The following is an 18,592-nucleotide window of genomic DNA, read 5'->3' as shown; positions in this document are numbered from 1 at the left end:
TTTGCCTGGCTCTCCCCTTTCAGAGGCAGTGAGACAGTCTACTTTGGGGATGAACCCTCCAGGGAGTGGAGCAATGGGGATGCACCCCCTGGGGCAGCTGGCAATCCGGTCCACAGTTGTAATGTCACAGATGAATTATGCCTGGCACCACCTGGGCCAGTGACTCACCAGAGCATCCCTATTGCTGCCACCGCATCTGCCCCCTCCCCAGTTGTCAGTGAACAAGTAGAGTTGGCCCGGCTGGCCTGCTCCATCTGAGTCAGTGTCCCAGCCAAGCTGCCCTGCCTGTGTCAATGGCACGCGTGAGATGTGCCATTGAAATTGCTCTACAGAGACCAATATCACACCTGCCCCTCTGCAGCATGGCCAGTGTCACCAATGGGCTATCCTGCCTGAACCATTGTCTCAGCTTGATGTCCCACTTCTTCAACCAATGTCACACCTGAATCTCCTGCTTGGCCCTAAGCTTTCATCTCCTCCCTTGAGCTCATAAGGACACTGCATATGTCACAGGAAGATGGGATCAGGTGTGCTGGGGAAGGAAGGTTCATAGATTCTCCTTAGATCATCTCTGAGCTCTGCGATACCACAGGCGGTTACATTTCACCCAGTTATACCTGTATTGATCCCCGTAACTCGTGTTGGACTAGAGCTTAACTTCCAGAATGGCATCCCATCTGGATTTGACGACATGAAGAAACAAAGGATCCACCACCGATAATGCTGGGCTAGAGAAACTGATGTAATGGGGAAAGAAGCCACAGGTCACTTCAGCAGCTGATTTAAATGCTGTTTTTAATAGAGATGCCCAGGAATCTCTTCTGGGGATGGGAGAGTAACTCAGACCCTTTGGGACAGCATTATTAGTACTCTCTATATTAACTGCCCTCAAAGTGCTGAGTGCTGTCACACAATACACAGCAACGCATGACCCCTGCCCTAAATCTATAGAGCCTAGGCTAAGGGAGAGGGCACTTGAATTCTATTGTCCCCCCCTCCTGGACAGCCAGGCCCGAACAGGCTTTCAGTCACTAGTGAGATGAGTTTGACAGACTCAGCTTTCACCTTAAGGGACAGCTGAAGAGCAAAGGCTCTTGGAAATGTCCGCTCCAGCCATCTCCAGGGCTAGAGAGCTGGCACAACCGGGGGCCAACACAGACAGTCCTTTCTCTTGTTCTCTCTCCTCTTCCCCCTCCTCCCTTTTACTGCACATTCTTCTTCTTGTTCATGAACCTCAGGGCCACATTGTCGTATTCAGTTTCCCCAATCCAGTCTCTCCCTTGCCTGGCAAGTGGGTGCAGGGTGGGCACGGCCATCTTGGGCACAGAGTAGTCATCCCGCTGGGGGTTGTAGGGGTACTCGTGACCCACTGGGTCCTCTGCAGTGGCCTGTAGCTTCCAGGCCTCCCCTTTGACCTCCTCAGGCTCATCGTACACGGTGTGAGCAGACAGGCCCTCAGGGTCATCATAAATGTGCTCTGGCTTGGTCTGAGTGGGTGGCTGGCTCCTCTTCCTCACGCCCGCTTCATCTATGCTGTCATACAGTGGGTACGGGACCTCTGGCTCCTCAAAGCCCCAGAGAAAGGTGCCAAACTCTGTGGCCATCAGGGACTTGGTGATGGTGTCGAAGGGCACGGCATATTCAGACTCAGGTGCCTCTTTTGCCTCTTTTGCCTGAGCCACCACCTTCCTCGCCTGCTGCAGGGTCTTGGCTCTGCCCTGCAGGGGCAGCCGTAGGGAGTCATGTGGCTCCGCGTAGGGCAACTCGGAGTCAGCAGGGGAGATAAAACTGCTTGTGGGCTCCCCAGACAGGGGGAAGCTGTTGGTGGGCTTCACTGATTTGCCTTTGGCTGGCTTCTCCTCCAAGCTAGACTCCAGGGAGAGGCATTTGGTGCTGGCCATGTGGTGCAGCAGGGATCCCCCAGCTGAGACCCTCTCCTCGCCATCCCTGGCTCGGCTCACAGTCCTCACAGGAACGGGAACCCTGAGGGCATCGTCAGCAGGGCCGACCCACCGCGGCTCTTCTACTCCAAGGCCCCTCTGTACGTTGATGGCTGACTCAATGACCTGGAAGATCTCGTTGCCCTGCGTGGTCTCAAACTCAAAGTTGCCTTCTCCAGAAGTGCATCTTCGACCAGCTTCAAAGGAGAAGGTCACCTAGCAGGGGTGCAAAGCCCAGCAGGGTCATATCCCCAGCACTGTGTGGGTACAGCAGCCCCTGCCACATTGAGGATAACAACATACTACAGCTGCTAACTAACTCTCCTTGCTCTCAAGTGCAAAAGGCCTGTGCTAGCGATTGAAGGCTCTAGAATCAAACCCAGCTGATGACTCATACTGAGGGCTGTTATACCCACTCCCCACATGGCAGTATTTGTGCCCCATGGATAATTTTCTCATCTAGCTAACCCAAGAAAACTCTCCTTGCCTGCCTTGATGTGACCTATGCAAGAGGGACAAGGATGTCCTGACACAAAAGGGGGCTCAGTCTCCCTGCAGGAGCTCTGGCTTGTGCAAGGGGGATGTCACAGCTGCTCCAGTCCCTGCCTCCTCCAGCAGGACAGTGCACATGTATTATCTTGGAGAAGCTCATAAACTACCCCAGTTTTAGCAGGGTGCTGGCTGTGGGGAGAGCTTCCAGCTCCCAGTAGGTGAGGCTCTAATGAGCAGGGCAGGAGCGCTAGCTGTGGGAAGCACTCACCTCCCAGGTACTGGCAGAAGGGGCTGCAGCAAATGGCATGTGAGTGCCAGCTGACAGCTACTCTTGGCCCAGTCCTTCTGACAGAAGGACGCTTGACTTTTAACAGACTTCCTGCTCCGATAGCCCCCATCCCCACCCTTCACATCAGAGGAGCTGTTCCCTCCCTCTGGGTCTGCATTTACCTTATCCCGTCCAAATCTCCGCAGGAACTTATATGGCCAGGTATAGAGCACGCCCCCCGTCTGCAAGTCCTGAAGCTCCAGGGCCTCATCCTCAGCTCGGAGGATGAAGCTGCCCCAGAGGCGGCAGCGCTCGGTGGCCTCCGTGGCCCTCACGGTCACTTGGAACTCCTTAGTGGCCGCGGCTGCAAAGGAACACATGCTAGAGGTGATCCTGCTGGCCACGCTGCAGCTCACAGCCCTTCCACATGGCACCTCGTGAATTTTTCATGAATACATGAGCTCCCCAGGTCTCCCTCACACTGTCAGCCCTGCTGCTGGGAGCCTGCGGCTCAACAGCACGTACCCCAGCAAGCCTGTCATCTGCTAATGTAGCAACGCAGAGGTGGGGGGAGTGCAGTTACCATCAGGCCTGGCTGTGTCCTACATAACCAGCGTGGAGTAGGACATGCCACAGACAATGCAGCTGAGCGCTCAGCCTGAGAGGGATCCAGTACGGCCCAAGTCCATATGGGCCAGTGGCACCATCATACAATGGTTAGACTGGGGATGATGGCATGTGGCATGGTAGGTGGCTTTCCCCACAGGGGGTGAGGGGCAGGTGAGAGGCTAAAGATCAGGGAATCTCCAGCCTTCTTGAGAGCTGATGGGTGTTAGTGAGGTGCTGCCAGGAGTTTCCCTCAGACTCAAGGAGGCTTTGGGACCAATTTATCTGCCTCTGTCTCATCCCTGGGGCTCCTCAAAACCCTCCTAAAAGGCAAATGCTTTTCCCTTGGGATGCACAGCACACGAAAGCTTATGCTCAAATAAATTTGTTAGTCTCTAAGGTGCCACAAGTACTCCTGTTCTTTTTTCAGAAATGTCCCAGAAACTTCCCCTCTCCCCGGGAGGAGGGGCGGAGAACCCCCACAACCCCTGGATTCCCCTGCAAGATCTTCACACGCAGTCACACATGCGCTCCCCGTCCCAGACGCAGACTCATAGTCGTGCACAGACAGACATGCATATGCAGACAGCCTCTTTCACACACAAACCCACTTCCCCCATTTCGAACCGCCCAAGCTGAACGCTACAGTGTGCTCGCCTATCAGCTCCCTGCAGTTTGCTTGCTTGGCATCACAGCTCTGTCCCGTGGCTGTGGATTGGAGACAGCACTGGCATTTCAGTGGGAGATCAGCTGACTCGATTCCTCATCTCCTGTAGCACCCAGGATCTTGGGATGTTGGTAAAGGGCTTTCCAAGAGCCCTTTGTTAAGAGATCAACAGTGCATCAGTGAGGGGATGTGCCCCTAGTCGGAGAACCAGGCCTGCTATCTCTGAACTCCTCCATGCAGCACGCCCACGGATGTAAATTCCCTTCTCTTCCCCCTACTGCACCCTCCTCACACTGGCCCCACGGTGTGACACAGCTGGCACAATGCAAGGTGAACTTTCCTCGAGATGAGCCCACCACATCCTTCCTGTTCCTGCCAGAGCTCCCTCAGCTTAGCAAGTGGAGCCAAGAGATGCAAAAGCTTCCGCTGCCAAGCCACATCCCCCTCCTGCTCAGCACAGGTGCTGTAACAACCACGAGGCCTCACCGGGGCCCTTGTGTCCCCCAGCTCTGCCGGAAGCAGAACATGGAGCATGTCACTTCAGCCGCCTGAAAGGTCCACAGAGCTGGGATCTGCAAGGGCTGTGCCCAGCCTTGCACTCACCGAGATCTTCCAGCAGCCACCATGGGAGCCAAACTCTGATCCAAATGCACCTGAGATTCACATTGTGCTTTCAGCTGCGTGACATAGGCACATGGATGGCAGACTTCCAAAAAGCCCGCAGTGCTGTGATAAGGGGTGCGGGTGACTCAGGAAAGGATGCTTTCTCGGGGTCAGTGCCCTCTGCTCTCGTGTGATGACGGAGGTGATGCGGCAGAGAATAACGTCAGTGACTCAGCAGGGGACACTCTCCCCTTGGAGTCAGTGCTGACTCCATTACCCCAGAAGGATTGGAGGAGGGGTGCGGGAGCTGTCCAATCTGTCTGGACCACACTCACCACCTGAGCATGGGATCTGTTAGAGAGGAGAAGGCTGATTCTTGCCTCCCCCTGGCGCTTTGTGCCATCGTTCACAGCTGGGCACAGTGGGTGCCAGTCTGGAATTCTCCACTCACACCAGAGCTCACGTTTGGCACTCACTTTGCCCAAGTGTAAATGACTCCACCAGGTGAAAGACAGAGGAAAAGCAGACCTATCCTCCATCTTTCAGAGGTGCACAAACCCCAGGTCCTGAGCCCAGGGCACTTCCCCCAAGGACAGGGATATTCTAACCCAGTGTCCTGTCCAAATTCCAGTTTGGCCAATTACATCCTCCATCTCCCTACATGCTCCCTGCAATTTCAGCTGGATCCTGCTTCTTCTCCCCTTCCTGTCCTAAGCTGCCGGGAAGGGTTCCTGGGCCCTATTTACCAGCTGCCAGGTTCCACCCTGGAGGCAGCAGCATTTCAGCGGTTCTTAGGTGATCGGTTTGCAAAGAGCTTTGTGAGGGAAAATCCTAGGCATAGTATTTATTCTTATTACGAAGCCAGCTCCCCACTGAGAATGCAGGTCAGCCTCTCCCCAGGCCATGCCGGATGCCAGCAGTCTTGGGACACGACTTGCACCCCCACTCCATGTAAAACAGCCCTCTGTAGCCAGGCACAGTCCAGCCAGCAGATCTCCCCTGCCGCCCTGCCAAACCAGCAAGACCATTCCCACTTCCCTAGCACCTCACTTGCCCCGAGTTCAGCTCAAGGCAGGCCTGTCTCCTTCAGTAGTTTGCCAAGTGCGATGCAGCTCAGCACAATCTCCCTGTGGCTTATCTGCTCCCTGCAACACGTCCCTTGGCCCTCTCTGAGAGAGGGAGGTGAGTGTACTGCCTTCTCACTGGCTGATAGGAGAGCAGATCAGCACCCTCCAACGGCAGGGACAGGCTATCCCATTCTCCTTTAGAGGGTGGATAAAAAACCGTGACTCACCATCTGAAGAAGCCTGAGACAGACACAGGCTGGAGATGGGACCAAGGGAAAGATGCAGGCTGGATCAAGACACTGGGCCAGACTCACCCCTGGATTTACATCAGTCATGAATTTGGCCCTTTGCTCTCAATTCTCTGCCAATGCTGTTGTTTAATACTGCAGACAAAAGGCTTCCTTGAGTGTGTGTGTGTGTGTGTGTGTGTGTGAGAGAGAGAGAGAGAGAGAGAGAGAGAGACTGCACCTGCTCACACGTATGTATATGCATGTGAGTGTGCCCATGCAAGTGAGTTTGTGTGTGCGTTTGCATGTGAGCATCCCCAGGTATATATTTCCAGGTGGGAAGGTGTGCAAATGTGCAACTGTGTGCATACACATGAGCATGTGAGTTAGCCAGTGTGCTTGGCATGCCTGTCCTCAAGACAGGAGCAATGCCCTGGAGTGGGGGTGATTTTCCTTTGCCAGCCACCCTATGGGTTCCTGTAAGGCAGGGACTGTGCTCTGGGAGGATTAGTCTCTGCTCCTTTCCCAGCAGCCCATGGAGCCTTCCACTCCCCTGAAAGGGTCCCAGATCCATTACTCAGGTTGCCTGTGACCTGAAGAGGTTGCTATGTTGATGATCGAGCAGGATGTTTGCAACAGGCCTACATCCACAGGTCAGTTGGTAAACTAAGCCCAAGCCAAGTATGTGTGACACCAGCTTTATTAGCTCCCCACATGCCTTCCTAGCAGCACTCAGATGGCAGTGAGACACAGAGATGAAGGCAGAGGGAGAAAGTGCCCCTTCTGGCCCCTGCATTTCAACCCTTTCCCTATATAAACATTCCCAATCAGAACACTTGGCCCTCAGATAGGCCCTTTCCTCTGAGGATCCACAAGCTCTGTGCAGCGCTGACTCAGTCACATTACCCTCCTTGCACAAATGGGGAAAGTGAGGCACAGAGAAGTGACTGATCTGCGGTCATCCTGCAAGTCAGCAGCATAGCCAGAGCCTCAATTTCCCTTTCCACGTGGCTGCGAGCTGTCTCATTCCCCCACCCCATGCTCCTCTCCCTTCACTCAGATCACCCAGCCCAGCTGGGCTACTTGGCATGCAGGGTTGATAGCCTGTTCCCGGGGCATCCTGGGAGTGGATGCATGGGCTCTGTGCCTTCAGTCACTCCTCAGACCAGGAGTGCAGGGTTGAGGGGCTCTCATGGGAAATGGTGCAAGACCGACAAGGGTTCTAAGAGCTCTGGACAGTTGTGAAGGGCCGGTTATCAGCATGAGGCACAGTTCTACCAAACCACAAAGCAGGAAGTGCAGGAGGGCTATTTATGAAGCTGATTTTCCATTACACTTCTTGCAAAGAGCAGGGCTGAGTTATTGTTGCAGCCATGTTGCGTTTCAAAATTAGCAGCATCGCTTACCTGGCTCATGGGCTAAGGCTCCAGGTTTAATCTTTAACTTAGCACAATGGGCTCCTGGTCTGTGACTAGGGCTCCTAGGCAACACAAATAATAATAGCCAAGTGATACCGACAAAGGTCTCCTCTGAGCTCACCATTATATTCCCTTCCTTCCTACTTGGGTACAGTGCAGTGCTCTAGCGAGACCGGGGTGGTGGGCCAGGGAATTTCTCCTTCCCGATGTCTGTAGCTGCCTTCCCTCTATCTGTCAGGGTGCAGCTTTGCACACAAGTTCAGCATCACCCCTTTAGTTAAAATAGTGCAATTTTGTGGCCTGGGAAAACTCCCTTTGCTCTCCCACTCCTGGCGGCTCATGGCTCAGAGTGGCTGGGACCCACCACCCTGCATGCAATCTGGTACACGAGTGCAAAGTGAGTGTGAGCATCTGCTACTATGACTGGGTAGGACCAGACCTCCAGCTAGCAGAGAAGAGGAAGTCAAGGGGACTGTGCTGATTTAAACTATATGAGGTTTTGTTGCCATGGCCTGAGACACGCCTGCAAGAACTGTGTTCAGAAACAGTGATCAGGAAGAACGACATGTGTGAATGGGTCTCCAGCACCATTGCTGCTAAAGCAATTCAGATACAGTCTCCCTGGCCTTGGCAAATCCCAGGACTGTGCTCTGAGAACCGTGCTATGGATTCTCTGAACATGGCTGTAATTGTGGCTTCAAATGTGGACACAACCCTGATTCTCTGCAACTAGTTCTGCAACAGTTTCGGGTGTGTTCCCAGTTCGCTGAGGGGCACTTGGACCCAGAGGCTGGCTGCAGGCTTCTGGTGTCTAATGAAGTCACGTTCCCCCATGTGAAGAGTGTCACAAGCAAAAGCTTGATGCCCAAGGGAAGAGGGTGAAGTAGGAGGCAGAAACAGGTTAGGAGACCCCAGAGGATAAAGGTCCCCCAAAAGCCCAAACATGTCACAGGGTGTGAGACTTGGGGAGCATTGCTATATTCAGCCTCATCATTATGTCAATTTGCTGCTTGGTTATGAGTCAGTGGCATGGTGGTGGTAATGTGAATGAGGTGACGCTGATGGTCCCTAGATCTCTAGGCTGCTGGTTTTAGCCCCAGTTAGGTCAACTACCCAAGTAGCAGGAAGTTGTTACTCCATGAGAGCTGGTCAGTAGAGGAGTCTATTTAGAAATGGGACCTGGTGGGTTTAAAAGGCAAAATTTGCCAACATGTGCACTAGGGGGCAGGTCTGGCTGCTGATAGCCTGGAAACTGTGGGGTTAATGTGGGGCAATGCCACTGAGTCTGCCAGTATGCAGGGGAGAGCAAGGAAAAAAGGGGCGTGTGGCAGCCAAGCTGGGGCTGGTGGTGAGAGATAAGGAGCTGATCCAAAGCTCACAGAAATCAATGAGAATCTTTCTATTGATTTCAATGAGCTTTGACTTAGGGCCCTAGGGCTCTGGGATATTAAGCTCCCACCTGTGCATGTGACTGTCCCCCAAAGTAAGTATGGGGCTGGCAGGCAAAGGAGAGGGCATGTCCCTTTTTGGAAAGAGGAGGCATGATCCTACATTTCCCAGCAGCCCCAGCAAGAGCTATCAGAGAGGTCTGCTCTTCTGTAAGCACCCAGCAGGCTCAGGGATCGTGGCTGAGTCACACTTGACTGTGGTTTCGGGTTCCACCAAGGCAAGGAGTTATTACTCCATCACCCTCCTGCTGCCCCCGCCCTCTTCCTTGCTTCCCCTCAGAAAGAAGCAAGCAAATCCACTTGAATCACTTTGCTGGGGGCTTCATCTCTGCTGTGCCATGCCTCTGCCCCTGCTGCGCCCACTCCACCCATCTGGCTGGCTGGTTGGCTTTCGCCACACATCACCTGTCTCTCTACAGACAACATATTCATCCTTTTACCCACACCATGCACATTCAACTATTAGTCTATCCGATTTCTCTCCCTCTCTCTCTCTCTCTCACACACACACACAAAACTGCATCTATTTACCTGCCTGTTCATAGCGGCTCCATCCATGTCTCTAGGTATCTCATCTTCTAGCCTATGAGTTCTACGGAAGTGAACAGACAGGTCCAGTCTCCAGTGCCTGCTGACCCAGCACCTTCCACCAGAACTAGATGCACTTCAAACACACATGCACGCACGCACAAGCAGAGCCAGGCTCTCTCATTCCCACTCTACCTTTGGCCCTGGAGCTGTACAGGGAGTTCTCCTCCATGGATAGCGAAACTGAGTGGCTGTCCTTCCCCACTGCTGCCTTCCGTTCATCCCTGCTCCTCTGGAACCCGCAGGGAAGAGAAAAGGATGAGTGTGGGGCAGCCCAAGTCCAGCTATGCTGATCTGCGCCCATGTGGAGTCTCCTCCCCAGTGCTGAGATCCAGATGCCAGAGCTGATAGAGAGGGTGTCCCCCTTCCTGCAACCTCATCTCCCAGTGCCTGGGGCTCTTTGTTGAACTGCCAAGGCTCCTCTCGCTCCCTAGACCAACAGGGGTTTGGAGACCCTGTGAAGGACACAGGGGATACCAGAGCTGGCCTGAGAGAGCACCCTGAGGACTCTGAGAAACACTTCAACGTATGCCAGACCTCAGTACTAATGGGCAAATCTGGGCCATCCATTCTCCATGGTACCCTCCAACACGCACCTCCATGGAAACCCCCGCTCTTGGAGTCCCTGATCTCTCCAGGGCCCCCTTCCCCTTAGATCCTTGGTGCCCTATCTTTCCAAGTCCCCCACCCCCTGAACAGCCTCCTCCAGATCGTTTGCACCCCCTCACTCCTAAGGACCCCTCCATATGCCCCCATCGCTTTCCACCACCACAGGGAGCACGCCAGCACTCTCACCGCGAAGGCCAGATCGCAGAGGGTGAGGACCCAGTTGGCCACCTCGGTGCTTTCAGCTGCCAGCAGGTAGCGCTTGTCCATCGTCTCCAGGATGAAGGGGACAGTCTCCTTGGGGCTGCTGGTGTCCCCATTAGCCTCAGCCACATGCACACAGTTACTCAACTTGATGAGTTTCTTGCCACTCTCAGCCTTCTTGGGCTTCTCGGAAGTAGGAGGACTGGAGCCCTCAAAGAGCTCCAGATGGGCACAGGAGCAGGCGCTCTCCCGGTGCAGCACTGCCCAGAACTTCCTCCATTTCTGACCGGGGGGAAGGAAGCAAAAGGAACAGAAACATGCGGGTGTTAGTCAGCTCTGCCTTTGGGTTCCTAGGAAGTTTTGCTTCCTGACTCTCATGCACTAGCCCAAGGCTGCAATGTCTGGGCTGTAAATGGTCTCCCGCGGACAGCTGGTTTGTTTTACATGGAAAACGAAAGCCATTCCCATGTCTTCATGGCAAAAAAACAGTTGTGTTTTTACACCAAGACAGACCTAGAGCCATGGACTATTTTCACTGCAATCAGAGGTGTGTTTGCGTTGATAGCTAGCTCGATGCAAACTCTAGGGGAGACAAGCCACCCGCAGTTTTTACCTTGGTGTAACTAGTGGAGTTTAACCTTATATCAGCATACCTGGGTTTAAGCTCCATCACAGTAAAAACTGCAGTGCCTTCTCTCCACTAGAGTTTATCAAAGCAAACACATCTCTTATTGCAGGGATGACATGGTCCGTGTCTCCGCCCTGGGGTGCTGTTTTAAAAAGGGCCATGAGGGTAACAATTTCAAAAGCACCTGTGCCTTAGGAGGCCAAGTTCCACTGCAACAAGTCAACAGGATTTGGGCTCCTAAGTCACTTAGATCCAGATCCTCAAAGGCATTTAGACACTTAACTCCCATTCTGTGACTTAGAGGCTTCTGAAAATTTTCCTTGAGTCTTTACTTTTGATTGGCTCCTATCATAACCTTAGTCCCAGATTTGGACCTTAGCGTCCAAAATATGGGGGTTAGCATGAAAACCTCCAAGCTTAGTTACCAGCTTGGACCTGGTACTTGCTGCCACCACCCAAAAAATTAGAGTGTTTTGGGGCACTCTGGTCCCCCTGAAAAACCTTCCCTGGGGACCCCAAGACCCAAATCCCTTGAGTCTCACAACAAAGGGAAATAATCCTTTTTCCCTTCCCCCCTCCAGGTGCTCCTGGAGAGATACACAGACACAAGCTCTGTGAACCTACCCTCTCCGTTCCCAATCCTGGAAACAAAAAGGACTTTCCTATTCCCCCAGAGGGAATGCAAAATCAGGCTAGCCAATTCAACACACACCGATCTCCCCTGATTTCTTCCTCCCACCAATTCCCTGGTGAGTACAGACTCAATTTCCCTGAAGTAAAGAAAAACTCCAACAGGTCTTAAAAGAAAGCTTTATATAAAAAAAAGAAAGAAAAAATACATACAAATAGTCTCTCTGTATTAAGATGACACAATACAGGGCAATTTCTTAAAAGAATATTGAATAAACAGCCTTATTCAAAAAGAATACAAATCAAAGCACTCCAGCACTTATATTCATGCAAATACCAAAGAAAAGAAACCATATAACTTACTATCTGATCTCTTTGTCCTTACACATAGAAACAGAAGACTAGAAAGTAGAACTACTTCTCCAAAGCTCAGAGAAAGCAGGCAGCCAGAAAACAAAGACCTCAGACACACAATTCCCTCCACCCAAAGTTGAAAAAATCTGGTTTCCTGATTGGTCCTCTGGTCAGGTGCTTTAGGTGAAAGAGACATTAACCCTTAGCTATCTGTTTATGACAGCTCCTGTAAACATCCCAGACAACCCACAAAGACACTGAGACTCAGGATGCATCTACACTACCCGCGGAAGCGAGCCTCCCAGCCCCGGGTGACAGATTTGGGCTTGTGCATCTCACATTAAAAATACCTAGGTTGAGGCTGCAGAGGTCTGAAACCTAGGGAGGGAGGTTGGCAGCAGAGCCCAAGCTCCAGCTCCAGCTGCAACTTCAAACTACTGTCTCCTGTCTTCACAGCTATTCTTAGCACTGAAGCACAAACTCTGTGAGCCTGAGTCTGCTGACCCAGGCTTGGGAGCTTGCTTCTTTGTTGGTTGCTGGCTGTGTAGCGGTACCCTCAAAGGGCTGGTCTAAACACACATATGCTAGACAAAAAACACCAACACTGGTTTTCATTCAAACCTTTTGTTGTGTTGGTGCAGGTTACATTAGCTTGAAGGGCCAGAGACTCCACAAAGTCTGCTAGAGACTTCACTAGCGCTCTTGATTTTATGTGGAAGGAGCTCAGATACTGTAGTGATGTGCAGCAGGATAAAATCCTTTGATAGATAGATTAGATTAGATAGAGGGAGTGTATGGAGATAGATAGATAGATAGACAGATAGATAGATAGATACTCTTAACCTGGACTCAGAATGGCTGTACAGATAGCTATGTGTACATGCCCTGAAATGGCTCTGTCAGAAATACTATTGCCAAATTGACCCGCTGAACTGCTGCCAAGACAGCAATTTCGCCCTGCAAATCATAGAATATCATAGAATCATAGACTATCAGGGCTAGAAGGGATCTCAGGAGGTCATCTAGTCCAATCCCCTGCTCAAAGCAGGACCAATCCCCAGACAGATTTTTGCCCCAGATCCCTGCCATTTGCCAATGTCCTTGCTAAGGGCCAAGACCTGAGTCTACTGAAGTGAATGATGACAGAGCTGTAGTTGAGTTCAAAGGCAACAAACTTGCCCCAGCAGGATTTCTGACCCAAACTGTAAGAGTTAATGGATTAAGTGTTTTTAAGTAATTACCTCCATTCTGAGATATTAGGAAGGGAATAGGGTATGTGTGTTCATTCATAAACAGCCTCCTCTCAGCTGCCTTACTTTTAGGTTCTGCAATTTAAATATCCAGTGTTGATAAGAAATTGCTATTCTTTCAGAAGTGTCCTCATCTCATAGTTTTTATTATGAAAGATTATCCTCTCTAGACAATATAACTACCCAGAAAACAAATTCTGTTTTACAAAAATTTTCTAGGTTTTGAAATCTGTTTTCATGCTGAGGAGGAATAAAAATTAGACCTTTTGAAATTTCTTGGGACAAAATATGAGCTAGAGAGAAACCCACCCCAGAACAGCCAGCAGTGAGGGCACTCACCTGAGCTGTGGGATATACAGGTTCAACTGACTACTCTAAATAATGCTAAGCAGGGACTTGAACCTGAATTTTTCACATCCTAGGAGGGTTTCCTAACTACCACCTGTAGTGTCAGTCTTGCTCTTGGTTTGGTCCAATGAATATTTAGCTATACAAAGTAAAACAGTCCAAACAGAAAAGTGACTGTAGTCTGAATCAGGCAGAGTGCCCATGATGTCTCTCTCTCTCATTTTTTTTATCAGAAATTCCCTTCTGAACTTGACAAAAGCTGTATTAAAAAGTCTGTTTCTGAAAAGTTTAAATTTCAGTGAATTTCTATTTTTGACATGATGTTTGGGCTCATATTTCCTATATTTAGTCTTGGTCTAGAAGCGAGGGTTTCTGGAAAGCAGCTTCCTTGCTTACGGCCCAATTGATGCCTAAGTGCATGACCTAAAGGATCCTGAAGTGAAATGGACTCTTGCCATTGACTATCATGGGCTTTGGATCAGATCCTAGATTGTTTCCAATTCTGTAAAAACAGGCAGACGTCACTGCATCAGGGATGCTTGCGTCATGATTTTGAAGCTAGCTCAAAAACCAGAATAGCTGAAGACTTCCTTTTTGTTACAAAATGAACGTTTAGATTCTGGAGAATAAGTAGGCAGAAGGAAATAGGGTCCAATTTACCTTCCCACTGTGCACTAGCTGAATCAAAGCCCTCACTTTAACTGAGGAGAACCTGACCTTTCTGTGTTCGTGGCTCTAGAGTGATGCCAAGGACAATCAGCAACGTGCATATGTGGTGCACCAAACAGCTTCTCCATCTCCACAGTGTCGCCACAGGCTATTTGCTTGGGTTAAACTTTCATGGGGGGACAGCTGTCACAGGTCAAAGACGATGGTTAGCTGGTATCCTGCCTGCTCTGCTCTAATGTGTTACAACATCACACTCATCTTCCTTGGGAGGGGAGAGGGGGCCAGGATGCTCTGTCTAGCCCAGCCTTGGTGGTGGAGGAGTGTTTCACTGAGTAGGCGGAGAGCTATTGACAGTGACAGAAATAGCAAGGGTTGCAAACATTCATTTGGTTATCTGCTAAGAAGATATGCTCCATCTGTGTTCGTGGCCTGTTAGCTAGGCTCTCACACACAGATCACACACGCAGCACTGACATTTGCAGACGGGGGAGTTACTATTCAATTTCACGTGTACATCTAGCACTGGTGATTGGAATCTGCTGCTTAGCCACGAAACTGAAGCCAAAGCCAGGCAACCTTCCGGACCCTGGCCTAGAGCTGTTGCCAATTTTGGCTCAACATATTCCTGAAGGTTTCATCACATGAGCTAATCTTTAATTAAAGATTCATATTTAATTCCTGGAGACAATCCTGGAGGGCTGGCAACCCTAGGGAGCAACTTGGAAATAGTAGAGGAACTCCAGCCCCCCCTTTAGGCTGCCCACCCCCAGAGGGCTAGTCAGTACCATGATTGTTTTGTGCAATGCAGACTCTTGAGGGCAGGGATCTGGACTGAGATCCTTTCTCTCTGGTGCCCGCAGGCAGCACACGGAAATGCCTTTCGGTTACCACCAACATTGGCTACGTTGATCAGCTGACCAACAGGAGAAAGAACCTGTTTCTGTAAACAACCCCGTGAGTCCTCCCATCTCTAAATGTGGTACAGGGGCCTAACTCCCTTCTCCTTCACGCTGGAGTAAATCAGGAGTCACTCCACAGTTACACCAGTGCAAGAGAAAGGGGAATCTGAGGTTTCTAACCATGGTGCAAAGGAGCATTTCCAAAGAAAAGGTCTGGGGGAAACAATCACCTCTCACTGTTCATTGTAGGCTAAATACTCAGCTGGTGTTAATCAGTGAAGCCCAGGGAGATTAGGCCAGCTGATACCAACGATGATCTGGCCCTAAGTCTTTCTTTGAAAGCTAGGCCTGGGCCTAGGAGCCAACACCTGCACCTGGTTCTGAACTTCCCAGAGTCTAGGGGGATGTTGGACCCAGGAGTCCATTTAGGGCCCATCTCTATTAACAGTGCATCTCCTGCATGCCAGGGCTCATGCCCAGGTATCTAAGGGTACGTCTACCCTGCAATAAAAGACTGTGGCACGGCTGCAGCTGGCCCGGGTCAGCAGACTCAGGATGCAGGGCTCAGACTTCGGAACTACAAAATTGCAGTATAGATGTTCCATGAGACCTCCAGCCCAAGCATGTACACTGCTTTCAGCCCCGCATGTCCAAGTCAGCTGACCCCAGCTCTGAGACTCAGTGCAGTGCGGGGTTTTACGGCAGTGTGGACATATCTTTGGGGGTCTCATTGTGAGTTTCCCCTGACAGCTCAGTTCCCACAGGATATGGTAGGCAGTGCTCTGGGGTTTGAACTCCCATTTTGGTCTGGCTGCAGCATTTCCAGAGGAACTTTCCCAAGAACTAGCATGTGCTGCAAGAAGGTGAAAACTAACTGTGCAGACTTCTGCTTTCAGGGGAGCTCTTTGCAACCTGAGCCCAGCCTGGATCCTTGCAACTGGATCATCTTGAGATCTGCCCAGAAATTGGGCAGGAAGTACGAATGCTCCTAAAATGCTGCAAAGAAGCAGGGGAACAGAGCCAGAGTGGGGGGAGAGCTAGGGGCGCACCTGCAGCAGAGCAGGTGGGTGTGAGCAGGGATGCTGAGCACAGGGGAGGTCCTGTGACACCGTAGATCAGAACTGAGCTGAGGAAGCAGGGGTCTCCTGCAACGTAGGAGCAAGCAGGGAGCGCAGTGTGTCTGGGTGGGGAAACTCCTGCTGCAGTTGCAAAACAGCGGTGCTGGTTTTTTTAAAGCCCAGCCAATGTTTATGCCAATCACTGTCAGGTCCCTGGTAAGTTGCCTGTGTCAGTGCCATGAAGACAAATCCCTGCTGCCCTCCTCTTCCCCTTCCCCAGCGTAGATTGTCCCCATCTCTGTACTGTGAATCTCAGGCCCTATATGCCTTGAGCCAAGGGACAATGAAAGCCAGAGACCTCAGCTTCTGCCTATGCCAGGGCTCTTCTGGAGGGGTGTGACTCATTCCTGGGAGTCACCGAGCATAATGAGGGATTTCTACAAGAGGGAGGAAGATCTGGTGAGCTGTAGCCTGTGCCCAGTTGAGTCACCAAGGCAGCAGATGGGTAGCAGAAGGGGGGATGCTGGAGGGGGCACGTCGCAGTAGGATCAGTGGAGTGAAACTAGGCAAGGGACTGTTTAGGCAGAACATCCGGGGGTTCTTAATGGGGTGGAGAGTGTGAAGCAGGGACTCATCTCCCCAGAGAGGCCCATACATAGGGCATTTAAACCCCTAGGAAACCATCTGGCTCTCTAACCCCACTGCCATTCCCAGCCCGGGTACAGCATAGCAACGAGGCCCTGCCAGGGATAAGGGGCCAACCCTGCAAACCGTCCTGCTTTGCAATAAGGCAAGATGGCGAACTAGGGGCACAGAGGCAGGCGCTGTCTGAGTCCAGGATGGAGGAAGCCCAGGCCCCAGGCAGGGCGTGGGAGACCCCACTCAAGAGCAGCTAGAGGCTTCAGGAACCAGCCTCCAGCCCCGGCAGAGATGCCCAAGTCGGTCCTTACCTTCCCGAAGGTTTGCTGCTGCTGGAGGTACAATAACCCCTGTTTTACAACCATCTCATCCATCTTCTATCAAGGAGCATCCTCTTGCTCTGTTACACGCACTTTCCTCTCCCAACTCTCTCCTCTATCTCTCTCGATCTTTCATACCTCCCACCTCTGACCCATGCTTAGCACCTCTTCCTCACCCAGCCCACCCCACTTCTAGCTCCGGCTCCCTACCCTTGAGTTTAACTCATTCCCTCCCCAGAGCCTTCCTGCTTCTGCCTGCAGGGCTGGGTTTGTTCCTGATCTCACTTCATGAGCATGTGACGTGTGGCCGGGTTGTTGTTTTTTTTCCTAAACATATATGTTTCACACTTCAACTTCCTGTATTTGCGATCTTACCAAAAAGGGCAGCTAAAGACGCTGTTGTTGAGCGCTGCTATGTCCACAGACAGACTGCATACTAACACACTGACATACAGTCAGACTGTACATGCAAACACAGAGATACACACACTGACTCAGAGAGACTGTATGCACTGACAGAGACACACAGACACTGACAAACTGAGGCTGTACGCACTGATACACAGAGACACACAGACACTGACAAACTGAGGCTGTACGCACTGACACACAGACACACACACTGACACACTGAGGCTATACGCACTGACACACAGAGACACACAGACACTGACACACTGAGACTGTATGCACTGACACACAGACACACTGAGGCTGTACGCACTGACACACAGAGACACATAGACACAGACACACTGAGGCTGTACTTACTGACACACAGAGACACACAGAGACTGACACACTGAGGCTGTACACACTGGCACACAGACACTAACACATTGAGACTGTATGCACTGACACACAGAGACACACAGACACGGACACACTGAGGCTGTACGCACTGGCACACAGAAGCACACAGACACTGGCACACTGAGGCTGTACGCACTGACACAGATACACACAGACACTGACACACTGAGGCTGTACGCACTGACACACAGAGACACACAGACACTGACACACTGAGGCTGTATGCACTGGCACACAGAGACACACACACTGACACACTGAGGCTGTACGCACTGACACACAGAGACACACAGACACTGACAAACTGAGGCTATACGCACTGATACACAGAGACACACAGACACTGACAAACTGAGGCTGTACGCACTGATACACAGAGACACACAGACACTGACACACTGAGGCTGTACGCACTGGCACACAGAGACACACAGACACTGACACACTGAGACTGTATGCACTGACACACAGACACACTGAGGCTGTACGCACTGACACACAGAGACACATAGACACTGACACACTGAGGCTGTACACACTGGCACACAGACACTAACACACTGAGACTGTATGCACTGACACACAGACACACTGAGGCTGTACTTACTGACACACAGAGACACACAGAGACTGACACACTGAGGCTGTACACACTGGCACACAGACACTAACACACTGAGACTGTATGCACTGACACACAGAGACACACAGACACGGACACACTGAGGCTGTACGCACTGGCACACAGAAGCACACAGACACTGGCACACTGAGGCTGTACGCACTGACACACAGATACACACAGACACTGACACACTGAGGCTGTACGCACTGACACACAGAGACACAC

General features: G+C 51.4%; 1 protein-coding gene across 1 annotated transcript; it reads right to left on the bottom strand.

Annotated features, from left to right (window-relative positions):
• Window positions 1-778: 778 nt before the first annotated feature.
• DOK2 (docking protein 2) lies at window positions 779-17,214 on the bottom strand. The gene is made up of 5 exons (XM_030552126.1): window positions 16,921-17,214; window positions 10,120-10,416; window positions 9,460-9,556; window positions 2,883-3,064; window positions 779-2,156 (listed from the first exon to the last, which is right to left on the bottom strand). The coding sequence occupies exons 1-5, from the start codon at window positions 16,981-16,983 to the stop codon at window positions 1,203-1,205; spliced, it is 1,593 nt and encodes a 530-aa protein (XP_030407986.1). The 5' UTR covers window positions 16,984-17,214; the 3' UTR covers window positions 779-1,202.
• Window positions 17,215-18,592: the final 1,378 nt, after the last annotated feature.

The sequence above is a fragment of the Gopherus evgoodei genome, chromosome 2 (genome assembly GCF_007399415.2).
Source record: "Gopherus evgoodei ecotype Sinaloan lineage chromosome 2, rGopEvg1_v1.p, whole genome shotgun sequence".
In the NCBI taxonomy this organism is placed as follows: domain Eukaryota; kingdom Metazoa; phylum Chordata; order Testudines; family Testudinidae; genus Gopherus; species Gopherus evgoodei.
The sequence above is the reverse complement of the archived record's forward strand: the minus strand, read 5'-3'. Positions and strand labels throughout refer to the sequence as shown.